Here is a 27,106-nt window from a genome sequence, read left to right as displayed (position 1 = left end):
TACTGAGAATGACTTTAAGCCTATAATACTTACCAAGAATGCGCGAAAGCAATGGCAGCGCTGAACTGAGAATCAACACCAGTGCGCAGTTGGCGATCAACTGGCAGAGGGACGTCTTTCGCCGCTGAGGGCGGACGTTTCGCATAAATGGCATGGTGTACAGACCGACCGCCGAGGTCACCACTAGGTACATGATGATGCACACCTCCAGGGCGGCCCCCAGTGGGCCCAATTTCGAGAGGGATGTGATACCAAGGGTAAATTGCTGAAAGGATATCAAATTATGTAGTCAAAAATTGAAAAACTCATAACCTGGGTGTATGTTTTCTATATGCCCTCATTTTGTTTTCAGACTTTGCTCGGGACATCAGACTGAAAATCGAAGCTAAACGGATTGGACTAGTCATAAATACGTCGAAGACGAAGCACATGATAGAAAGAGGCTCAAGAGAGGACAACGTAAGCCGCCTACCACGAGTTTGTGTTGGTGGTGACGAAATCGAGGTGGTTGAAGAATTCGTGTACTTGGGCTCACTGGTAACCTCCGATAACGATACCAGCAGAGAAATTCGGAGACGCATCATGGCAGGAAATCGTACGTACTTTGGACTCCGCCAAACGCTCCGATCGAATAGAATTCGTCGCCGTACAAAACTGACTATCTACATAACGCTTACCTGGACGATGCTCGTGGAGGACCAACGCGCACTGGAAGTTTTCGAAAGGAAAGTGCTGTGTACCATCTATGGTGGGGTGCAGATGGCGGATGGTTCGTGCAGGAGGCGAATGAACCACAAGTTGGATCAGCTGCTGGAAGAACCATCCATCGGTCCATCGCAAAAATCGGAAGACTGCGGTGGGCCCGGCACGTAGCCAGAATGTCGGGCAGTAATCCGATAAAAATGGTTCTCGATAACGATTCGACGGGAACAAGAAGGCGAGGTGCACAGCGAGCAAGGTGGATCGATGAAGTGGAGGACGGATTCTATAACATTCCCCAGAAAACCATTCCCCAGAAAACCGTTCCCCAGAAAACCACTCTACAGAATGCACCATTCCCCAGAAAACCATTTCCCAGAATGAAACATTCCCCCGAAAACCATTCCCCAGAATGCACCATATCCCAGAATTTTTTTTTTCATACTTTTAAAAAGCAGTGAAAAAAAAAGATTTTTTTTTAACGGGTGGCAACTAAAAAACCGGAATGAAAGAATGGCTCGGGAAAAAACACTCATTTACCTTTTCCGAGCAAATGCGTATTTTAAAAGAAGGAATCATCTATTCTACTTCTTCTTATTGGCATTACATCCCCACACTGGGACAAAGCCGCCTCGCAGTGTTCATTAAGCACTTCCACAGTTATTAACCCGTTTCGGCCCGGGCTACGATTTCAAATTGTAAAATCCACCGTTCTCTTGTTTTTCGACCGATTTAGCATTAAGCACTTCCACAGTTATTAACTGCGAGGTTTCTAAGCCAGGCTACCATTTTTGCATTCGTATATCATGAGGCTAGCACGATGATACTTTTATGCCCAGGGAAGTTGAGACAATTTCCAATCCGAAAATTGCCTAGACCGGCACTTGGAATCGAACCCAGCTACCCTCAGCATGGTCTTGCTTTGTAGCCGCGCGTCTTACCGCACGGCTAAGGAGGGCCCCTCCCTATTCGTAAACCTTATTTCGGGCAAAGTCGTGCTTTTCAAGAAGGAATTATTTACTCATTTTTCTATTCGTGGGCCTTATTTTGGACAAACGCGTGCGTTGCCCTATTCAGGGAAAATGCGCGCTTTAAAAGAAGGAATCATCGACTTAATTGCCTTATTCCGGGCAAATGCGTGGATCCCTATTGGTTCCCTCCATCAAGGCGTGTTTTTTGTTTTGTGGTGAAGCCAGAATAGACGTGACCACGCGATGCGACGTGACACGACAGTGCAGTTTGACATTTCATTGATAAAAATGTTATTCCTTTGCGTGAGCCGCGTCACGTCGCATCGCACGTCGCGTTTACTCTGGCGGGCACCTTATGGTCATTATGTCATAAGGCACATTGTATTTGAAACTAATAGCTTCCAACAATTACCACAGTGGTCCTTACACATCCAACTCATCTCAATAAATAATTTTTGTATGGTCTTGCGATGATGTTTGTAAGAAAACAAGAAAATTAAATCATTTTCATCTATATATTCTGTTTTCTGGGGAACGGTACATTATGGGGAATGGTTTTCTGGGAACGGTACATTCTGGGGATTGGTTTTCTGGGGAATGGTACATTCTGGGGAATGGAATTCTGGGGTATGGTTTTCTGGGGAACGGTTTTCTGGGGAATAGTATAGAACCGGAGGACGATTTGCGGACCCTCCGCAGACTGCGTGGTTGGCGACGTGCAACCATGGACCGAGCTAACTGGAGAAGACTTTTATGCACTGCACAGGCCGATCCGGCTTTAGCCTGATAATCTATATCTATATCTATAGAGTAGAGTGGGGCAAGAGTACGCACTTAGTTTTCATTCGATCATGTGGCCCTTATGAAGCAAGCTTCTGCATATCAACTCAGTGTCGATGATTCATATACTCTTCTTTTATGTTACCCAGTGGAAAAAATATTGAAATTATTGAGATTCGTTTTAGTAGAACCCTTATTGCAAGACAAGTGAAAAACGCACTTTTACCCCACCGGTGGGGTAAAAGTGCGCATCGGGTGGGGTAAGAGTACGCATTTATGCAATCATGTGCTTTAAGTATATATTAACACAAATAAAAGTTAATAACATTTAATTGATGTTTAATGAGCATATATTACGGAATATTTAAAGATTACGTAACTCTTAAAGGGGGAGATGGTTCTACAAATGTGCACTTTCATTAGAACAACCATTGTTTTTTTTATATATCCAGCTTTTTACGCTAGCCCTCGCTAGCCATAAATCTAAAAAGGGGTGATTCAAACATGACAGCTGCTGTGAACTTTTTTTCTCTCAGCATCATAGTCACCTTTGAACTGAAGTATGTTTTGCAATCTGTCAAGATGTTCGAAATGAACATAATGCATCGGTATTTGAATTAATAATAAACGTAATAATAGTTCTACTTTTTAGATTTTCTGCAATCGAATTACACCTGGTGGGAAGCCGCAAGAACAAACTTATCGAGATGTAGCGTGCATTCTTCGTTATTCTTCAGTTTCATTCAAGTCAATCACCTGGACGCCTGAGGAATCATTTTTATTCTTACTTTACCATTGTTACGTCTCATTGATTCTTTTTGTTGGAGAACTCATAGCAGAAAATCCACTAGATTAAAATCTATAACTCCTACCGAGCCCTTGCTAGACTTCTGACCAAAAATGATTCGTGTCGTTAGATTTAGATTAGGCAAATGAGTTGATGCTTTCAGCTGAATTGAATTAGCTTAACAAAAGATGAACGTGGTCAACTTTCTTTCAATTAAATTGTTTAGTCGTTCGTTTCAAGTTATACTTGCTCAATTTTCTTGAACTGTCTTATTCTCAGTCTAGTTTAGGCAAACTAATTGAGCAAGTCGTTTCACTTGAACGTAAATTGAACACCTTTGTTTAACTTATTTGAACAGAAGGCAAGTTGATAATATTTATCTTTGGTAACCACGTCCTCCGCGTTTCGCTGGACGGAAACCGGTAATCAGCTTTAACTTTGGTACTTTGGTTTGGTCCTTTAACTTAGGTACTGGACGGGATCATATACTACATTCACAGAAAACCGTTGAACATCGTACTCGGAAGATTTAGATTAACCAAGCATGGCTGTGGTCCCGTTTACGTAAGAAAACATCTAGATGAATTCTATCATTTAGAGAATATTCCTCGTTTTTTCGAACTCCGGAACCTAGAAAATCGTCTCTGTGCAATTTGAATATGAGTCAGCTCTCCATTTTCAGCAATTGATGCCGGATCTAAAGATAAGTGGCATTTTCAGAAAATAACCGCTTGGAGGAATCACACCCACTGGCCATCTATGAAACCCGCGAAGCCAGTGACATCGAACGATGAACAGTAGTCAAAGTGCATCGAGTTAGGTGGTATACAGTAGATTGATACATCTTGCTGAAACGGAGGAAATCTAACCACAGACGGCCAATGGTCAGGAAAATTATCAATTTCGCTAGATATGGGTAAAACAAATTTTGCTGGAAATAGCGGATGGAAACAGTGCATGTTTCAATATTTCAAGCGCACTTCTATTGACCGTCATAGAACTAAAAAATCAATCATTTTCTTATCCTGGTACATAAAATGAATGGTATCGTCTCTCCAGGCGTGTTTAATAATACGGTCAACCGTCAGCAGTTCTTGAATTACCTAAACCAAAGAAAATTTGAAAAAAAACTTAAAAAGTGAAATAGATTGTAAAAACATTAGGGTAGAATACGGCATTGGCAGGGTGCGACAGTTGTTGGCACCCTCAACAATATTTGCGTTTTTCAGCAAACATACACTATTTATGAACATAATTTTGATTCAATCACACAATTTCAAGTCTAAGCTTTCATTTAAATAAGTTGTTTGTGTAGAAGTAACAAGATTTGATGTGTTAATCACCGAAACAAATTTGCACCTACGAAATCCTTGCCATTATTGCATTGCCAAAGAAAGCAGCGCACGAAAAGCAAACTGTTACCTCCTTTTTTGGATCGCCTGTTTCTCCTCTTTATTTCGTATGACACGACAAATTAGGTACGTAAACTACTTTTTACACTTCATCACCACTTGATTATCATTACAAAGAGCAAATTTATGCAATATTTGCTCTATGTTTCACTAAATAAAATCGGGACTGTTCGTTTTCTTTGGCAGCAGCACACTTCGGAATAGAGTGGGAGAATGTGTTTGTGAGCATATCAAACACACGCTAAAAAAATACCACGCACAATTCTTTGTGATTTGATTTTAGGAAAAATACGAACAAAAAATCCGGCAATGGCATTTATTTAAAAAAAAGTGTTAAAATACAAATGCTTCTATTCAGATTTTTACGCAGACCATGAATAAGGTACCAGTCAAAACGATAAATGCAAGAGATGGCGTTTTTTTAATGGTAGTAAAATCGAAATTGCATCACTATTAAACTACTAATCAGTGCAAACTAAGTGCAGGAGATAATCTTTTCACCTCATACTTCATTCCTTATCACTACTTTCTCCTAAAACACCACCATTTTCCATAAATTTGCAAAATACTTGATTTTCCCATACATTTTGTCGATTTCCAACTACCATTCTTCCATGAGCTCATGGTGAAAATTGTGAAAATCTCAGAACATAGAGTAGCAGGCTTAACAACACAGATAGAAGCGCCGGTATCGCCACACAGTGACGAGTACCGTAAACATGGTGCACGGAAGGTTGTTGTCTACACTTTTTACGGCTGCTGCACCCTGGAAGTAAATGTCATCGAAGTAAACAGTCGGTCCCTTATTATATCAAAAGTGATAGCAACACCGTAGTATTTTTACCCTTATGTGGTTGACAGGACCGTTTTCCTTTTGCAACTTCAATACTTTCCAAGCTCATAAAAAAAAAATCAACCATCCCCGTTACTACATAGCGCATTTCAACCATAAATAATTGCCTACTTTTAGGGTTATTATTATTCAACTGTGAAACGTAGTGTAAGAATGGGGTGGCTCCAGCGGCTGGATAGGACAGTGCTGCCCATTATTCAACATATGAAGACTCACGAGGTGGAATATATTATTAATATACTATACTACCAAAACCGACGAGCTTCATTTCACCTAAAACTGATTATTTATATATTTGTTACATTTTTTAAAAAACGGTTAAGTATTCGAAATTTGCAAATTTAGATTCCATTTTTTAGATTAATTTTCGATTAAAGCAGAAATTTTTACTTCATTTGTACGGGAGTCCCCCTTCCAGAAGAGTAGGGGTCTAATACCATCATAAGAATCTTCATCGTTTCCAAAAACCTCTACATACAAATGTTCATGCCGTTTCCTAGTCTATGCCCTTATAGACAGACAAAAATACATTCTTATGTGTATAGATTTGGTTTTACGTAGTTATGTCGAGCGGTCGTGTCTTGTACACAACCACCATGATTTTTTTTTATGAAACAAACATATCATGTAAGGACCGCAAAGAGCAAGTTGTTTATTTGAAACTGGCTGATAGGCTTTTGGTATTACAAAACTCTAAGACTCTAAGGCATTACAAAAGACAAAAAAAATGTAAATCTTGGCAGCGAACAAAAAGCATATAAGTTCCCTTCTCTAAAATGGCCAACATTATTCAAATAGGTTGAAAATGGTAAAAGTTTTGAAAAAGGTCAATATCTGGGTACACGGGTACCCTATCTGCCATTCACGTCTGTTTTTTGTTGGCCGCATAAGGGTTAAATTTGTTTTACAATGTGTTTAAATGCTTTTGCCTATCTGTTTACATGACATAAAATTGATGCCAAGGCTAAAAATTCATGTTTTGCTTTAAACCAGTTTTGATAAACAATAAAGTTTGTTCCAAAATTGAGTGAAGCGAGATGAGCGTGCGGCCGATTAATATGAATGAATTTTACTACGCGAGGATATAAACAACTAGCATTTGGCACCAATACATCACCAGTTTTCTACTTCCATGTCTAGTTGCTAAAGGGAGCAAACTCATTGCTGATAATAGAAATTGCTATGCCAACAGAAGAAACGTTAACCTGTTACTTTATATTAAATTTACTGAGTTTGTGGTAAAAGCTGTTAAATTTAGTGAACACCAACCATCAAAGAAAGAGCATACAAATGTATACCAGTTAAACTGGACCTGTGTTTTAGTGTAATTATTCATTATTTTTATCATTCAATTTGGCGAATGTCTTAGACTGCCAAGAATAGGTATTTTCCCCTAGGTAAATATGTTGATGTTTCCATCGTTTCCATGCGTAATCAACATTTTTCAACATACCAAAGTATACTTCGATCGAATTACTACAGTCAAACCTCCATGAGTCGATATTGAAGGGACCATCGACTCATGGAAATATCGAGATGTGGAATAGGAAATCCTTGGGAAGCTGTTTGAAGGGACCATCAGAGTAGCCCAGAAAATATTTTTTAATATGGCATAGTTTGCTTCCATGAGTCGATATCGAGTCATAGAACATCAACTCATGGAGGTTTGACTGTACAATTATAACAGCATTTATAGTGGACACCTCAAACGTCAAAAGGGGTGATTCAAAATTTATAGCATGACCTGCGTAAAAAGCTGGATACAAAAAACTACAGAGGTAAAATTTATATCAGGTTTCGCGTGGCGTATACAAAGGCATTTTCCAAAGAAAGTCCACCAATCACGTAACGTAAAATTTGGCTATTTCATCACCCATTACCCTCCCCCCCTTCCCTCCTCTCTTAGACTATTTGTATGAATCCTCTAAAATTTATATGGATCGTCACATATCTCACAACCCCTCCCAGCTAAACGTTGCGTAATTTATGAATGTTTCTTTTGATTAAATGAAATTATCATTTATTGCCGATTTCACCAATTTGAAGAGTTATGTGTAGATTGTGATTTGCCCGCTTCTTTTTCTCACACTCACTCTCATTTCGGGTTGATCGATTTTTGTTACTGAAATTTACCCAATTATAACCCATTACTCGTGAGTCACATGTAAGCGTGTACACTAAATCGATTCCCGCCATGATTTGACGTCTGTTTGTTTTCAGATTGAGCACTCACACACAAATATTATACACGGAAAATCAAACTTTTTTGAGTGTATTGAGTGTGAGAAAAAGATAACTGTGAGAAAAAAATCTCGCAAAACTCTTATAAAGTGCAAAAAGCGCAATTGAGATTCTCACGTCCGAATGTGTGAGTGGCGATAAAAGGAAAACAAACACTCCTAGATGGTGCTACTCAGCAAAGTTTGAGTAAAAATGAGTATATTTACATATATTTTTTGACTCTTTCGCAACCTTTGTGATGACTCGATCAATTTTGAGGTTATGAGCAGAAGGAAAACAAACATGTATTTACACATGCCGAATTGCACATCAGTGTGCGAGCGTTAAACGTCACTCATCTTTATAGATGAAATTGTGTTTTCGTACTATGTTTAGGTGGACAACAAGTCCTAATTGGCGCTTTGATGTTGCATGAAGAAGAAGAAGCAGAAAGATGATAATCGAAAAAATCTCCACGGGAAACCATACAGAGAAGTTTTTAAAATTCTTCTCAGAAATTCTAAAAGCAATTTAATTAAAAACGGTAAGCAGTACGGGGTTGGACTTTTCTTCTACTGTATAATAAGTACAATATTTCTATTCGAAATTTTATTTTCTAATATTACACTTAAAACACAGTATAAGAAAAGTCCAACCCCGTACTGCTTACCGTTTTTAATTAAATTGCTTTTAGAATTTTTGAGAAGAGTTTTAAAAACTTCTCCGTATGGTTTCCCGTGGAGATTTTTTCGATTATCATCTTTCTGCTTCTTCTTCTTCGTGCAACATGAAAGCGCCAATACAATTTCATTATTTCGCTCCAGTGCTTTGCTCGCTAATTCCTTTCTAACACCGAATTACTTCAACTTATCCTAAAAACTTGTGATAAATTCGAATTCTGTTCCTTTTTTCTTTGTTGTGGATCTTTACGCTTTGGAAGAAGTCTTGTTTCGGCCGGAGATACGGGTTTGACATCATAACTTGAAGATTCATATGCGTACTCTTGCCCCACCGGTTCCTGCGTACTTTTACCCCACAGTCCCAAAAATTATTCAAGTAATGGTTTTGACTTCTTGGAAAACTAACCGGATTGGTGTTCTGTACCATAAAGTACTCTATACAATAGGTTATTGAAATGGTATAATGTTCACCTGATTGAACGTATATATGGTAATGAAATACTAGTTGCGGAAATCAAATTATTTTTAGCAAAATGACCAAAAAGTTATCTAACTCCATATCTCCCTTGTTGTTTATTGAGATTCTCACGTCCGAATGTGTGAGTGGCGATAAAAGGAAAACAAACACTCCTAGATGGTGCAACTCAGCAAAGATTGGGTAAAAATGAGTATATTTCCATATATTTTTTGACTCTTTTGAAATCATTGTGATGACCCGATCATTTTTGAGGTTATGAGCAGAAGGAAAACAAACATGTTTTTACACATGACGAATTCCACATTAGTGTGCGAGCGCTAAACGTCACTCATCTCTATTCAAATCGTTTACAATTACACATGATAATAGTTGGCCAGAATACCTGTCAAACTGATGCAGTACTGCTAGTTTATCTTTTTTTATTACTTCAAAAAATCGAAAACGTACTCTTACCCCACGCGCACTCTTGCCCCACTCTACTCTATATCTTCTTCTTCTTCTATATACATAAAAATGAATTTCCGGCTGTCTGAACCTTATAGACTCGGAAACTACTGAACCGATCGGCGTGAAAATTTGTATGCAGTGGTTTTTAGGACCGGGGGAGGTTCTTAACATGGTTTGAGACCTCTCCCCACTTTGGAAAGGGGGGGGCTCTCATACAAATGAAACACTAATTTCTCCATAACTTGAGATCTAATCATATAACAAATGAATTTTAGGCGAAACGAAGTTCGTCGAATCTGCTAGTAAATAAATAAAATATCCCATGTCCACCAATTCTTGAAAGTTGCTGATGTTGGATCATTGTTGCTGATGTAATAATTTCCCACCCATGTATATGGTTTAGAAAGCTTAAGCGTTTTATAGAATACAACTATTACCTATTATAAAAACGAGCTTTGGTTTGCAAAAATGGTAACATTGCTCAGAAGCCTCACATACACTCAAAATAATTGTCACTTAATTTCCACTATAAAAATCAGGTAGGCTTTAAAAATCTACATTTATGACGACCTTATTTGTGTCTAATAAAACTTACTCACATGTCATATGCCTACCAAAAAGATATGTAGTGAAATTTAAATGAAAACGTAGAAAACAATATCTATATTCTTTTCTAGTGAATACTACTTGTCAGTCACGAATGTATGAAAAATATATGAGTGGGGTACTCAGACCGAAGTCTACGTTTTGCATCAATCGCTAATGAAAAATTGTGCAGAAACATCATGAGAGCAATTTACAATAATAAGTCTTGAGTATGAAATAAATATTTCATAACTCTATTTTTGGTCTCGTCCGCCTCTAGTGGGCGGGAATTATTATCACTTACACGGGTATTGCGCAAACTATTATTCCAATTCACTTAAAATCTATGTGTTTGTTGAAATTTCAATTCACTTAAATTTAATTACATTTTTTAGTGAATTGAGAGCAGTGAGTACCATCACTAACAAATCATTTAACTTCTACAAACGAAACTAGATGGAAAATATCCGCATATGTTTTCATGTAACTCTTAAGTGAAAATTATTTTGAGTGTATAATAACTGTGGCAGTGCTTGATTAACACTTAGATACGAGACGGCAATGTCACCAAGAAGACAACAAACTTCTAAAAAGCATCTGTGGTTAGACTTACCCGAGTACTGAGAGGAACCGCTTTGATTCCAATCAGTAATGATAATGTATTCTGCCCAACCAGTAATACGGTGATTCCCGTCAGTAGAAGCAATAGCAACATCGCTACTGGGTAGACAAGATTTCTCTGCAACGCCGACGAACTGCGTTGTTTATCTGAAATTATTAATTATTCGATTGAAAAGAAACACAATCACTCAAATCTTAACAATTCATACCTAATAACTTTCGTTCAGCCTCAAGTTCTCTCAGTCTTTCGAAAAGTTTGACGGACTCGCTGTCGGTGCCGCCATTCGTCGGTCGGATTTGATACAAATCCTGTAGCTCTGCGCACAGTTTGGACGGTGCCGAATCGATCGTTGTTACGCTTTTCAGCTCTGTATTGGATAAATTAGGTGGAATGGAAATTAATTTAGAAACAAATCAAAGTCGTTATACTCACCGATATTGATATTTGCATTCGCCAGCTTGCGTCGCACTGTTGCCTCCTCAAGATTGAAGGCGTGGAATTCCTCATTGACGTCCCGAAGTAAGTTAGGCTTGACCAGCACCTGACCAACGACGCCGAATAGTCTTACAAAGCCCATGGGGGTACAAACTGATAGGAATTTAAAAGAAGATTTAATAAACACAGATATAAAATGATTCTAAAAGAAGATACAAACGCATTGAATGTTCATAGTTTATGTTTATTCGAAACCTGAGCAATATGTTGGATAATGATGGAGAAAACGGATACCTATGTGGTATGTTGTAAGAAAGTAATCGATAGCAGATCTCAATGTCGGGGACACGCAATCACAAAAATCTGATAAAAGCTCGGTAACACCACGCTTTATGGAGCACAATTATTCATAGCAGCACGCAACGAGAAATTCTACCAATCTCTAGCACTATCTATAATTCACAAAGGTACATGCATAAAAACAAATCATGATTTGCCGGCTACGTAGCTATCCACCCTAACTAAAATCATGTCGATATTAGGACACGATGTAAACAACACAGTTCGAGGCATCATTCCCGTTTGTTTTTATTTTCATGCAATGTCCTTGGAAACGGTGCTGCTTTAGTATCGAAACGGTTTCCAAGTTAGAACAACAAACTGTAGCATCAGTTGGGGCATTCCCGTACGAAAGTTGCACTCCAGAAACCATTCAGCTTGCATTAGATGTTCAGCCTTCTGTTGGTAAAGACGTATTTAGCTGAAACTTATTTTGTGAAGTAGTAAGCTTGATCTAGTAGGACGAGGTAGGAAGGTGCATTACCAACTGCCATGATCAGCAAGAAAGATGAAGAGGATTTTGAAGCTTCTTTGAGTAAGGTGGACGAAGTTATGAAGATACTCAACATGATGACTAGTGGCGATAAAAGCAAGGAAGAAATGGGGGTGGCTTTCGCTGATCAGTAAGTACAATAAATAAAAATAGTGCGATATGAGGTTCTAATGGTGTATTTTATTGTCAGGTATCTGGGAGAGGACAAGAAGGACCTGGAAAAAATTAACGTTGACAATTTTATCGTTCGGGTGAACCAGGAGCGAACTGTTATCAACAAAAGTAGCGAGGATTCTTTGGATAAACCTATGATGGCCGATAAATTTGCATTCATGGCGGAAGTGGAGCGAGATGCTGCCAGACGGGCTTCCGAACGGAAGGAGCGAGAGCAAACCGCACAAGGATTGCGGCGGGCAGGAAATCGAGCATTTCGAAAAGGAGAGTATGAAAAGGCAATCAGTATGTACACAAAAGCGATCGATCAGATACGCGACAGCCCAATATTGTACAATAACCGAGCCTTGGCATACATCAAGATTAAAATGTGCAAGCGTGCGATTATTGATTGCGATTTTGTAATTAGCAAGTTGGACGAGAAGAACTTGCACTCATGGATCTATAGAGCCCAAGGCTATTTCTTGCTGGGGGAGATGAGAGCTTACGAGAAGAGTGTATCTGAGGCGAAGAAGCACAATCCAAAGGAGCTGGACTATCTTGACCGAATTGTGGCTGAAATTGAGGGGAAAAAAGATTCGGATGAGGCAGCAACAGAGGAATCCGCACTGATGGAAGGTGGAGGGGATAGTAAGGATCGAACTCTTCCAACAGATGATGTGCAATCTAATTCTTCTACCGAAATGTAGTCGGAATCATAAATTTAACTAATCACAATAAAATCATTTCTATACTATTTTATCTAATACCTAACAACATAACAATTATTTTCTTGACAAATCCCGTCTTCTACTTTAGTGGTTTACATCGCTCTATTTACACATTTATCGACAAAACATTCAACGGGTTGGTAACTTTTACTTCGACACGGGTAAGGCGCAAAAACGCAACAGCAGAAAGGAAATTGTCGAACCACTTATTGGCATGATGCGGTTTTGTTCCCGACCTTTTCTGTTGAGTTTTGCCCGTCACGCAACAGTAGCGGTAAACGGATTTACAACTTACCTAACAATAATAGTACTCCTAAAAATGATACACATGAGTATAGAAATGGCAGATGATATTTTCCCAGGTCTGAAATGATGGAAAAGCAAGACATGCACGTACGTTAGAATAAATTGATTGAGCACAAACAAAAAATCGTAATACATACTGAAGAGCGCCTGGAAGGTGTTTCGCTCGGGATCACGTAGTGCCGAGATGACATATGTCATGCCGAAAACGATGAACGCCAGCAACGAGAACACGGTGAATGTCTCGTAGACCCGTGCCATCAGTCCTTTCTTGTGGCCGCTGAAGCCGGAGGACTCGGTGAACAGGTAGGAAAACGGTAGCAGCACGAACAGTGCCAAATTGGAGAACAGAAACACGTGATTCCAGAGACCTACGACAAAAAAAAAAAGAATCATGAGAAAATTTGTTTTTTTGATTTTAGATTTCTACGGTTAAACAGTTGCTTTTCAGATGCCTTCCTTATCCGTGCGGTAAGATGCACGGCTACAGAGCAAGACAATACTAAAAGTGGCTGGGTCATGGAAAATCCATGCGTTTTGGCTGGGTCGTGATAGCCTCATGATATACGAATGCACAAATGGTTACTCGGTTTGAAATCTCGCAGTTAACACTGTGGAAGTGCTTAATGAACACTAAGCTGCGAGGCGGAAATGTGTCATATGGGGATGTAATGCCAATAAGAAGAAGAAGGTCAAATTTTTTTATTATGCTGAATGTTCCATAATGATGCAGGAACCTGAGGAATTTCTTTACAATTTCTTGGTTGATATTTCCCAAACCTCCCGTTGAAACTCCAGAAAATTTATCGTAAAAAACCATTGTTTTTTTTTAAACGTCGAAACAATATCTCGTGGAAATGAATATTCTGAAGAATTTTCTGTAGAAATTTTGAACAGTTTTTCTTAACAATTTGAAGAATCTCGAATATAAATTCCAAAAAACTTTCCGCGGAAATTCCTAATAATTTCCTTTAGAAATTCCAAACTATTTTCATTGGAAATACTAAAGAATTTCTGTGGAAATATCAAAAAAATGTTAGTGGAAATTTCATAGAATTTCCCGTGTGAAATCCAAAATAATATTTTGGGAAACCATGAAAGGGTTTTCTGGAGAAGTTCATGAGATTTTTCCGGAAAAAATTAAAACGATTTCCCGTAATGTTTTGATAACAACCCGTATTTTTTTTTAAATCTATAAGAAACGAACGCAATAAAAAATTGCCACGTTGATTCACGCCGCCGGCGCCAATCAAAATTTTGACAAACGCCGCTACCGATGATTTTCGGACCGGGGCATAACTATAACTATACGAAAGACATCCCGGAGCAGCTGTACTCGAACATCGACTACTATTACGAAGATAACTCTCCGTCGATGCACAAACGGATATACATTCAATGTCCTCACCATCAATTACTATAGTGCTGTAAAGACGTTTCTAAGCCGCAGGTCGATGTGACCCTAAGGGGTCACGGCGAAATGGAGATCAACTTGCTGTAGCACACCTCAAGTCTGAGGAGGTTTTTAAGATCAATCATCAATCGTCACAATGTGATCAACAAGTACCGCAATCAGCTGTGTTTGATCCATTTCTCTATGGGACCATACGATATAGGAGATGCATGGCATTCGTGTTTCATTATTTCGCACCATAGAAGTGTAGAGGTACATTCCTGTGCTCCGTAAGTTAAGTGCTTGAATTATGACCATGGGGCCAAAAACTGGCACCTAATGTGCCGCTGTTAGAACTGTGGTGACAATCACGCTTCGTTTACCTGCGCGATTGAGAACTCCATGCGTAAACTGTAACTAGCGTTCAGCTTAAAGCCGATCCAATATGAGACTAAAAATTTATTCAGTTTCGCAAGCAACTTAACCGCCGCCAAAAGAAGCAGCAAGAGATCATCGACCTCGGCCTCGATTGCTTGCCAGAGTTAACCTCCCCCGAAGAAGGACGTTACCAGCGGAACATTCTCATTCAAAGGCTACATTTTTATGCACTGCATTCGCTCTCAAGGTCTCAATGTCAAGGAGTTGGTATTTAGATCCGTAGAAAGCCCGTTCTCCTTTGGCAAAGGTCAAAGTCCCTTATCCCCGAAACAAAGTGTCCGGAATACTAACCGCGATTCCATAAAGCTACTTGGATGGTCGAATTTGGGACAGCGACATATGCAATGCTCTACGCTGTTTTCGATGGGGCTGTAGTGTAACGTAGTGCAGGATAATTCAAATCGATTCAATCATACTTTTTGGGTATAATCCTGCAGCGCGACCATTTTGAGCTTGCTGGTAGCCTCTCGTTTTTACAGTGTTGTAGTGTAGCATATGTGGTACTGCTGTGTTATGTACTAAGGTGCATGGGGAGTAGTAGTGGAGGCGTCGTTAAGTGGGAGCGCAATGCTCAATCACCCCGCTGTATTGTTTAATTGCGGGTTGGAAGTAGTGATCCCAACCCATGCTACCTGGGTTTACCTCCTCATATCCCGAGCAGCACAAGTCAGACAAAAATCGTTGCAGCAACTTGATTGTGACTGAATGCATATGAGTAACAATAACGTATGTGGAACTTGTGTGCTGCTAGGGATGTCTGGTTGCATATTTTTGTTACATTCTACAAAAAAGCACTGTTTTCAATGACACATACACTGGTGGAAAAAAGTATAAAGACAAGCTCGGTTTCCATACAAAATGGCAATGTTGGGAGGTCAATATCTCGATTCTTAGCGATTCGATTGGGCTGAGTTTTTGCCAGCAGGCCTAAAATGACTTGAAGTTTTATTCAATGAAAATTACATTTATGCATATATTCTACTTATACGCGTTTCTGCTGGAAATAATTATAAAGACAGGTCTGTTGTATAGAGCCCCATATAAAAAAGTGGTGTCTTTATAATTATTTCCAGATTCGGAGGTCAAAATCATTAGAGATGTAAACAATTCACTCAAAGATCGAAAGTTCTAGTGGAAAACAGGTGCCTAGTAAAATTTTAGCCAAATCGAATCGCTACGAGTCGAGATTTCGATTCTCAAACATGATGAAAATGTATGAAAAACATGCTTGTCTTTATACTTATTTCCGGCGGTATATGTATAGATCGCAATAGGACCGGAAAGGGCCTCTGCCGGAATTGTGGGAGACCCTTGTGTGACCGGTTCGGAGCCTAGAGATGGCAATTTGTTCCTGTTGGGAAGTCGGGTCGCTCCAAGGACCGGTGGAGCCTTATATCTTCCTCAAAAAGACCGATCTTCTAGTGTTCCACAGCAAATCCCAGTCCTGGCGGACGCCACTTTTTGTCTATTTTTTCACGTCGGCCAGCGGGACAGAGTTGGCATAACGCAGTCCTACGAGTTCGGTACCAGCGAGCACATCAGCAGCAATGTTTTCTCTGATGCCGCAGTGGCCAGGGATCCAGGCGTACGCAGTATTAGACACCATTCCAGCGAGTATCCCATGGACCCAGGAATGCTTGCTCTGAAAAGCCGCAACGATACTGGTTGATTCGGTAAGAATGGCAAAAGGTTTACTTGCCGAATGTGTAGCTGCAACGGAAACAGCGGCAGCTTCAGCCGAAAAAATGCTGCATTAGTGAGCTAGGCTGTTTGATCTGGTCAGGCTGGGACCAGAAACTCTAAAACTGACACCTCCTGTGCAGCGGAACTTATGGTTCCGGAAGCGCGTAGCAGTGAATTTCAGAACCGACCTTCTCAGTTCGTTTGTCCTACCCTTGCCTACTCTCTTGGTGGATCTGATGCGTGTCTTACAGGCCGAAAGTGAGCTACAGATGTGTCCGCGGACGCACTTACTGGTGTTCCGTGTGAAGCCTACGGATGAGCCCCACCGATGAATAGCACTTACCACAGCCTTTGTCTTTGCTCTGATCCGTCCGGGTGTTCTTCCGATGACAACAAGGAGGAAGTCGGTGTAAACAAATCGGAACACATTGACCGGTAGTATGCCGAAGACCCGTACATGGAAATGAGAAAGAGGGTCACTGCCAAAACCGACTCTTGGGGTACATCAGTTTCTTCGGCGAATTCATCGGAAACGGTGCCGCTAATCAGCACCTGGAAGGTCCGACCGATGGGTGAGTTTTTGATGATGGCAAGCATGTTGCCCGTAATGCCCCATTCCTGGTGCTTACAAAGGATCAAAAAACTTTGGTAATGTCAAATTTGATCTCCGATATTTTTCCTGTGAAGCCGATATCCTGATGAACATTTTTGCTGAAGAAAGTGGGGACCTAGTTCTCTTCTGTGATTACAAAAGAGAGCTAGGTCCCCACTTTCTTCAACAAAAATGTTCATCAGGATGTCGGCTTCACAGGAAAAATATCGGAGGTCAAGTTTGACTATACTTTGAAGACCCAAATATCTTTCTTTCTTCTATCTGTCCGGAGCTGACATATGCCAGCTTCGTTGGTTTAGGCCCAGTGACGCAGACTATATGGCCAGACCCAAATATCCAAAACTTTGGGAAGATTTTGCTTCTGAGAGCATGTAGATGAATCTAAAATTTCTGGATCCTCTACCCCATTATTTAATTATTATAAACACTCAATCAAGTAAAGTCATTTTGATCGTTGAGGCAGTAATCAATTTTCAGGAATATGAGATGTTCAAGTTACCCAAAGCGTTCTCGAGTTTAACCCACACACTTAATTGTTTTTACCGGTATCTCAGCAATGAATTCAACTTTTACAGAGATTCGCACAGCCGAGCACAGCAAACATGAGATATCTATCATAGTTGCTGAAAATCAGCAAATAATTTGCAAAAACTCAGTTAACAAACTTTATTTTGACGGGATATCAGTTTTTTATTTTGCTGGGCAAACGGCTGTGCGGATTTTGTCGATTTTTTTACGTGAATACGAGATGCTCAGGGCACTCCAAAGCGTTTTCGAGTTCAACCCAAGTTTTCTACCAGACTATCAAGGCTTTGGCAATGTTCCCATCGTCTTCATATACCATATCCGGTCAAATAGGCATAGGCATTTGCAAAGTCCTAATCGTTAGTATGAACTCAATCCCGTTCAAAAAGCATATGGTCGGGGTTCTGCCAAACGCCAACAAAAAATTACCTATTTTTCTGCCCAAGCTTTCGTTTAGTGGATTTAATTGATCGCAGATCGTATCAAATATCTTTCCACCTCATAACTGAGGATAGTATACAACAAATATACGTATAAGTTGCTTTGAATTGATTCAAGTTTTCCTTGCGCGAACATAATACTTCAAGTCAGTGACTGACTGTCAGTAAAAAAAAGCCGCTTAGTGCGGTTTGGCTGAACCCCAACCATATGATCCTAATTTCCATGAACATAAGATGTCCGAAGTCCTCCAAAATAATCTTGAGTTAAGATCAAGATATCTACCACATTCACAATAACTAAGGAGATGTTTGAGTCGAACAATGTCCATTCGAATGTGGCTATACACGTTTTTTTATGGGCGTTCAAGGACTTGGATGGTTAAATCAACCAAAACGGTTTCCAGGATATTTTAACGAACCATAAAAGCCTGCAATGCCGATTTCTGCGCTTTTTTTAATAGTATCGGGTTTGTTGATTTTGTCGCTGTTGTTTGGAGAAAACGTCAGATATGAAAGGGCCTTCTGGGATAAAATATCTAAAATCATTCATAAGTTGGATCGTTGGATAAAGCAAATGATCTGAGCTTCAGGACGTTTCGAAAAACCAAAAAGGGTCTGTACTACAGTCCACCCTCGAGATGTAATACAGTCGATATTGTGATGTGGAACAGAAGTTTTTTGGGAAATCTGTCGAAAGGACTATCAGAGTATCCGAGAAAATATTTTAATATGGCATCATTTGTTTCCACGAGTCGATATCGAGTTTTACAACATCTACTCATGGAAGCTTGTAGCTTGTAGAAAAATTGAGTACAATCCTACCAGCTCGATGAAACTGTTGGGATGTTTATTGGTGCATGCATACATCTTTCATGACAAAACTCAAGGACGTTTTGGGGAATTGAAAATGTCTGTAGTAGCTTGTAGAAAAAATGAAAAAAAAATCCTATCGGCTCAATGCTGGGATGCTCAACGATGCACGAATACATCATTCAGGATTTGGTTGATCGGGTAGATTGCATGTTTTAAACTCCAGGACGTTCTGGAGAACACAAAAAGGTCTGTAATAGCTGTTGGGGTGTGTACTGATGAACGGATACACTGATCATGACTTGGTTGATCGAGTAGATTACATGTTCTAAACTCCAAGACGTTTCGGAGAATTAAAAAGGCCTGTTGTAGCTTGTGAAAGTAATGAATGACATTCTATCGGCTCGACGAACCTTCTGGGATGTTCAGCGATGCACGCATATATCTGTAATGACTTGGTTGATCGGATAGATCGCATGTTCTGAACTCCAGGATGTTATAGCTGTAGTTGCTTGTAGAAGTAATGACTGAATTCCTATCGGTTCAATGGACCTACTGGGATGTTCAATGATGCACGAATACATCGTTAAGAATTTGGATGATTGTGTAGATCGTTTGTTCAGAACTCCAGGATGTTTTGGAGACCCTGAAATAGTTTACGTTTATTCAAAACTCACAATTGAATGAACGTCTTCTCTTCAATTTTTTTTAAATAATATTCTTATTCAATGGCTATACATTTCAACTGCAACTTGGACTGCTTTTCAATTTAGTATTCTATTAGCATTTCGTCTATATACTAAGTAACCCACAGCTAGCATTACAATCACTCTGATGGCCCTATTCACCACTAGAAGTACTGAAACTAGGTGCACAAGAACTAATAAGCCAAAATTATTTAAATAAGAATCGCTTTTTAAATGAGACCATGGTTTTGGCATGTTCTGTTCCGTTATTGTAAAATGTTTTTTTTTTGTTAATCGAACTTATCTGTGAAAACTTCTCCGAGAATTCCTGCAGAAATTCATTATTCGTGTGCAGGTGCATCCCAGCAATTGCTGCGGTCAATCCTCCGGGAATTCTCATGGAAATCTCGGATCTCGGATCTGCTGCAGAAGTCGCTCCATAATTGTACAAAAGCTCCCCTGGGAAATTATTCGGAAATTCATTTAGGAATTTAGTCGTAAGATCAAGTAAATTTTTCAAAAACAAGCTGCAGAAATCTTCAGCGCCTATTTGCGGAAATCTATTTATGAATTCCTGCGAAAAACGCTTTAGAATTTTTTATTCAGAAATTGAAGAAAATCCGCAGATATTCCTCCAAAAATTTCTTTATTTATAATTTTTCGTATTTTAAATGCTGCAAAAATCCTCTTTAGGTTGTGGAAATTTATTTACAAGGAATTTATATAAGGATCATCATAGGGTCATCATGTGAAAAATTTCTTTAGGCGGTTTCTTCTACTTGATAATGAATAAAAATACCATTGGATTTATCCAAAAATATCGCAAAAACCCTCAGAAATAACTATTGAGAATCATCTTGTAATTTTTGAACGACTTTCTGCACTTATTAAAATGAGGCATCTGCTTCAAATCAAAGAACATTTTTGTATTTTCAGTTGTTATATAAACCCTTATTCGTTCCAGATGAATGTTTGCAATATAAAAACTGACGAAATGATGATATGATGTATCATGCTAAGTGGTTCATCGTAAAAGAAATAATCAATCAGAAACTAACTAATATCTCGGAATTACAAAGAAATTGACAAGGTGAAAATGGGTGTTCATGTCCTTCAATAGATTGTGATGTTTCAAAATGGATTAAAAATGGCTAGTCCAGTCGTGTTTCTCCAGTAAGCAGAGCGATCGGTCGGTCTGCGAAATTTAGTTCTGCTTTGTGCGGAAAGCAAAACGATCGGCCGGTCACCGGAATAGGACAGGGCCAAAGGTGCTGGTTGAAAGAGATGGCGCCACAACATTTGTGGTAAAATTTATTCATTTGTTGAGCTGTGCATTATTTGTTGTTTCTCGGCCAATCACGACTAGCAACTACGATGGATACAGTCAATCAAGCTAAGCTAAGTTTCAGAATGGATTAAAAATGGGAAAAATTAGCATCCCTCTCCTCATAACCCTTTATAAGGCAGACGAATCTGAACAATAAATTAACAAAAACAACAATAGGACACAATGTTGACATAGTATTAAACTCAAATGTATGTTTGTCATACATTAAACAGTTCAGAAACATTGAAAGATTGGTGGCAATATAGTTTCCACTGTCCGTCAAGCGGGACAACATTGGTGGCAATATATAGTTGCCACTGCCCGGCAAGCGGGAAAACAGGCAACAAAAAAAATAAATAAAAGATTTTTAAAAATTAGGTTTTCCGTAAAACCAGTCAAATCAAGGCACGTTACATTTTTTGGTGAAGAGTTCTAGTCGGAAAACGCATTATAAGTGAAAACAATTTTTTTGCGCTTTTGTTCCCTTGGGAAAAAACACAATTTCGTCAAAAATCCAAAAACCAAATATACAGAAAGGCAAAGCTTTTTTCACGCTAATCACGTAATAATCTAACACAGGAGATTCAAAATAATTAATACCAACGGGAAAAAATATATCTTTGTCGTTTTTAAACGAATTATAACTGAAAATCCTTCTTCCACTCGAAACTTATGATCTGTTCGTAGAAAAACTGTTCTCAAATTGACATTTCAATTTTTGTATGGCTCAAATTCATCTGGGGTGTTACTAGGAAGCAAATAAAGCCACTACATGGGAAATAATAAGTAGAGCTCTTGTTAATAAATAGAACAAAATATAATTTGTTGGTGGCAATATTGTTGCCACTGCCTTATAGAGGGTTAAAGAATGCTTAAGAATTAGTTTCTTTTCAAGTTTTGTTCTCAACAACATTTGCTAATGAAAATAAAGCCCATCAAGATAGACATAAAAAAACTAATTTTCAAATAAACGTCCTTAGATCTAGCATTTTATTTATTAAATTTTCACCTAAGGGGCCGTACACATATTACGTAAGCACTTATGGGAGAAGGGGGGGTCAATATCTTACGCTCCATATAAATAAAAAATCATAAATATGAAAAAAATCTTACATGGGTGGGGGTGTCTAAAACCCAGAAAAATTAATTGCATATTATTCGGCAACTCGGCCGTACGAAAACCATTTTTTTGTTAAATATCTTGGCTGTGCATATGCACAGCACATGTTTCGAAATGGACAAATTGATATGAAATTTGCGAAAAAGAATCCACGTGTCTGGGAGGGACTCGAATCCTCACCCTCCTACTCTCTAGATAGGCGCTAATGTGCACTCGCTTGACTGTGACTATACAACAGTAAAGCACATGTGGAGAAAGATATTCAATTAGCAAAAAAAAATTGCAAATTTGCGGATTCTGATGGCTTTTCCGCAAACGTGACGTTTAAGTGGTCTTGTTGTGTAGGGGTTATCACGCCTATCTAAAAAGTAGGAGGTTGAGGGTTCGAGTCCCTCCAAGATACGTGGATTCTTTTTCGCAAATTTTATATCAATTTGTCCATTTCGAAACATGTGCTGTGCATAGATAGCCAAGATATTTGACAAAAAAAACAGAAAAATTGCTTACGTAATAAGTGTACGACCCCTAAAATTAAATCCGCGCCAAATCCGCGAGAAATCCTAAAATATGTAAAACCATCAAACCTGGCACATGATGGGTTAGTTAAGTTGTCGAATGAGAGTCCAAAATTAATTGACTTCTTTCAGCCATCATTTGTCACAACTTTTATAAATCTCAACGGATTTTTACAAAAATGTTATCACTGGAAGAGGAGAGCTCAAATATTTTTCTGTAAATACATTAAAAACGGACCGTTAGAAATGCTGTAAGAAATTAACAGTGCGTTCAGATATTATGTAACATGAGCGAGCTCAGAAATTGAACTTATTATTTCATTATCATTTAGTATTTAGCCAATAACTCTCTTTGCTCTACCTTATGGAAACCGACATGAAACTTTCATGTGAGTAGGAGAAGTACACATCTTCGTGACATAATGTTGGCGAGCATCATTCCCGGTAATAGGATGTGTTTTGTCTTCCATACAAAAGAGTTGCGTGATCTACTGGGCACAGCGATCCCACCCATCATCGGCATTATTTAGCATAAATAATATACGTGTACACAATACCCACCTTGAATCAGTGAACTGTTGAGCCACTTCACGTAGTAACTGTTGGGGTACAGAATCAGTACCTCGTTGCTGGCGATCGATATTGGCAGGAGCAGCGCTGCACCCACTGCCACGGCTAATGAAAATGTGCACAACCATAAACTGCAAACGAATGGAAGGAAACAATTTTATTATTTTTGAACCGGAAACGAGGCGTACGTTTCTTAAAATTTGTTTTTTTACACAATGGCTATTGTGTTTATAGTTTATTCCATGCATATTCGGGCTAAATAACGAGCAGGTAAACCCACCTAATCCTATAAACGGTAATCTCATCGTCGTCAGTGGAGAATAAATCCTCCCGGTCGCGTCGCCGAAAGCGACCAATCAGTGCAAAACTACCGAGATACAGTAGTAGGAAGAGTAGCAGGAAAATCTGGAAGGAAAAAAAAACAACGAGAGAAACATTAGTTCTAGTTGGGGAACGTAAAACAAACGGCATCAAATCGTCAAAGTGAACTTTGAATGGTTACTCCTAGTCATGGCTTGGCAACTGATGAAGGTGAACACAAAGAATCAAGCGGAACAAAGTCCAACACTAATACGGTAATTCACATACGGATTATCATTGACTACGAGATGAGTAAACTGATGGTTTTGTTGAGGCTGTGCTATATACGAATGTTTTTTGGCAGCTTCCCCAAATCGTTTGCATACCGTAACCGCAACCGCTCATGTTCAGTGAGCGTGCTAAATTGACACAGCTATCGCTCATGCGTGCATATTCAATTGTTAGATTGAATATTGCCAAATTGTTCAGCTCAGTCATATCACTGAATTTATATTTTTATTTGTCTATATTTGGTATCAATAATTCGTAAATTGCTCAGCTCTTTTAAAAGATGAAATTTCAAAATACGGATACCAATAACTCTGGTACAAACGTTATATGTATACAAAAAGTTACAAGCATATTCGATTTTTCGCCTGGTTGAATCCACGATACGTGCATGCCTTCCGCCGAGGGTTCAACAACCGAATTTATTGTAGTTAGTTCAGCTATGCTTCTATAACGCAATCATGTAACAGCAGCACTGCAGTTTGGATCGTACAATCTGCGACCAACGAGTTTATGATTAATGAACCCATTTTGTAATGAATAAATCATCCGATTTTTACGCGTACGTACCTTACGTGCGCATCGTCACCCGTACAAACAGCTGATAAGTATACTTCTCAGTGAGACTGTGTTTCAGATTCAGGTTCATGACCACATTGAATGGCATCCTAGTTTCTACTTCAACCGGAGTAGAGATAGGCGAACGTGTATCAAAACATGTTGATGTTTGGAATGCACTTGAACAAAAGAAAAGAAGCAATTGCCGATTGGTATGGAATTGTAAACACTTGCAACAATTAACTTGCAAGATGTAGGATTATTGAGTTGTGCAAGAGCGGTCGTACTTTAAACGGATAATGAATGAAAGAAAAGCTACGTCCAAAACGATTAATTACATTTGAATTCTTCCAAGGCTTCAGTCCAAACGGATTTTGACAGCTATTATCTGAAGGAATGCTATGCCTTTGCAAGCATAAGGATATACTATGCCTAGGAAATCGAGAATGTTCCCCACTCGAAAACATCTTAAATCAGCAAGAGCCTATCAAAATATGAAAACATAATTTTTGAATTTGCATGAAGCGACAATGATTAATGGGATGAAAATGTATACATAGTTGAAATAATTTCTCTAAAATTACCATTTTTGATCTCTCTTATTTGCTATTTATTACTTTTCTCAATAAACCAAAATAACAACATTACAGCTGGGTGGAGTCATTTGGTTTTAGTTATTTAAAATAGCATACAAGTAAAAGAGTAATATTGTTTCCATTACTACATCGTCATTTGGTCTAAAAGCACAAAGCATCTTCAAGATCAGTCTATGAACAAGAGCTTGAATTTCCCGTTGGCACTTGTATAAATTGCTTTCCCACTCATGGGAATTATTTGCGCCGAGCAATAGTAAGCAACGCGTCAAAGGCCGTTTGTTGATACAACTGTTTAAAATAAGCTACGAGCGGGCAAAACTATAGTTGGCGATACAGTTATGCAATTGACGCCTTATGTAGAGCAGACGTGCAATCCTTATCTGCCCATGCATGGGAAAGTATCGCAACGAGAAACGTGGCCGAGAGAAAGAGAGCGTTGAACTTGTTCAAATCCACGGCGCTGAATTCACACTCCACGTTAATGAATCGGCAACGAATTGTTTGACAGAATAAATCCGGGATAAAACGGAATCAACCGGCTAATTATCGTGTCGTTGCTCTGATATCAGCGTTCGATGCCGCGCCTCCAGTGTTCAAAGGGTAAAAAGGTCTCGTGAGTCACGCGAACCCGTCTCGAAACTTCAAAAGAAACAGCGTAGCATGGATAAGCCTCTCGAGCCGAGCTACAGTCAACGAACTAGCACTGACCTAAATAGCATCGACCGGCGATACTCTCCCATTTGGGGGAATGCCTATCGCATACTCTAGCTAGACAACTACTAGTTATGTGAATCATGAATGCACTGAACGAGGCGAACGGTTGGAAAGGTGTGTCTACTCGTGCGTCGAACCCCAACGCATCGTCTGTCTGTCGTTAAACAGAGGCGCTAGATATAAATAATCATGATCCGGTTGGTGTGAAGCTCGCCGAAAGCTGTCACCGGTTGCGACTTGTATTTCTATCAACATCCAACAGCAACGACTAATTTGATTGTACTGCGACCACCGATTGTTCTCTCCTGAAAATTAACACCTTCGTGTCGTGGACTTGAACAACCGGATGACACAAGCTGATTCCGCCCCGATTAGGTATGTTTCCGGCGCGCCACCATGTCATGTCATGACTGACCTTTCAGGTGATTAGTGATACATCAAATGGATAATCGTATCTACTTAGCAGCACAAGGCACGAAACATAATGACATACATATATCCACAATGAAACGGAATGGAGTTTCCTTCCCAGCCGGGCGGTACGAAGAGTGAAAGTCAAACTGATTCCGATTGTGTTGTTTGGAATTTGGCTGGGTGTAAGCGATGAAATAATTTAAAGGTATAAGGGTTTTATTCGCAACAGAGAGCTCCTTTGAGCGGATTTTTGTTTTTGTGGTTTCATCACCTCATCATACATTTTGAAGCGGACTTGGTAGTCATATGGCTACTGCTTCTGCCTCATACGCAGGAGGTCGTGGGTTCAATCCCAGGTCCGTTCCATTCTCCTACTTTGTATCTTTCTCTTTATTTCTCATGTTCTAGCAATCGCTAGAACTGGAAATGGACTTCCATACCGTTTCCATTACTATTCCTATACCTTCAACTTGAGTATAGAATACTCAAGTAATCTGCTAGAATTGGAAATGATCTATAGAGCTCGTTTCCTACATCCAACTAGAAATTCCATCAGTAACCTTCTCCTATCTATCACATTGGCAGCTCGTTAACCAAGACGGACCTCTGCCTCTCCAACCTAACCCAGAAACTCCAACAAATTCCGCATGAACTCGTGGCAAGTGCAGAGGTATATTCGGCTTGCAGTGGGCGAGTGATTGCATCACCCCCTTCCCAACATTGACTTGCATTCTGACGTGGCAGGCGCCAGTATGACCTAACAAATGAGATCACCAGTACTTGTACATTGAAGATGTGTGCTAGTCCCAAGCAAACATCTGTTGGTTCCCTGTGCAAGAACAGCTGATCTGGTCATAATGGAGTAGCAACTACGAGCAGTCAATCAAGCTCAAGCTCAAGCTCAAGCTTTCATCACCTCATCATACATTTGAAAATAATACACATTTTTTTTATGATCTCTTTCAATGGTTCTCTTACAACTGGAACTTGGGCTGTCTCTCCACGTTTCCACAACTAGCGATGACTTCTTCTTCTTCTATGGCTCTACATTCCAACTGGAACTTGGCCTGCTGTTCAACTTAGTATTCTATTAGCATTTCATCAGTTATTAATTGAAAGCTTTTCCAT

At 39.3% G+C, this 27,106-nt stretch overlaps 2 protein-coding genes across 11 annotated transcripts in view; one reads left to right on the top strand and one right to left on the bottom strand.

Annotated features, from left to right (window-relative positions):
• Positions 1–27,106, bottom strand: part of LOC134209998 (protein Lilipod) — a 136,984-nt gene that overhangs the window by 31,040 nt on the left and 78,838 nt on the right. For all 10 annotated transcript variants that reach the window (XM_062686022.1, XM_062686023.1, XM_062686021.1 and 7 more), the window contains exons 3-10: positions 23,389–23,513; positions 23,100–23,239; positions 13,129–13,359; positions 12,981–13,049; positions 10,967–11,122; positions 10,743–10,901; positions 10,526–10,680; positions 34–265 (exon numbers count right to left, since the gene is read on the bottom strand). In XM_062686022.1, the coding sequence (XP_062542006.1) occupies positions 34–265; positions 10,526–10,680; positions 10,743–10,901; positions 10,967–11,122; positions 12,981–13,049; positions 13,129–13,359; positions 23,100–23,239; positions 23,389–23,513 (1,267 nt within the window). The remainder of the gene's footprint in view (positions 1–33; positions 266–10,525; positions 10,681–10,742; positions 10,902–10,966; positions 11,123–12,980; positions 13,050–13,128; positions 13,360–23,099; positions 23,240–23,388; positions 23,514–27,106) is intronic.
• Positions 11,585–12,744, top strand: LOC134210001 (tetratricopeptide repeat protein 12-like). Its single transcript, XM_062686027.1, has 2 exons — positions 11,585–11,931; positions 11,992–12,744. The coding sequence occupies exons 1-2, from the start codon at positions 11,801–11,803 to the stop codon at positions 12,662–12,664; spliced, it is 804 nt and encodes a 267-aa protein (XP_062542011.1). The 5' UTR covers positions 11,585–11,800; the 3' UTR covers positions 12,665–12,744.

The sequence above is a fragment of the Armigeres subalbatus genome, chromosome 2 (genome assembly GCF_024139115.2).
Source record: "Armigeres subalbatus isolate Guangzhou_Male chromosome 2, GZ_Asu_2, whole genome shotgun sequence".
Taxonomy (NCBI): domain Eukaryota; kingdom Metazoa; phylum Arthropoda; class Insecta; order Diptera; family Culicidae; genus Armigeres; species Armigeres subalbatus.
Note: the sequence above shows the minus strand (reverse complement) of the source record. Positions and strands in the feature narration are given on the sequence as shown.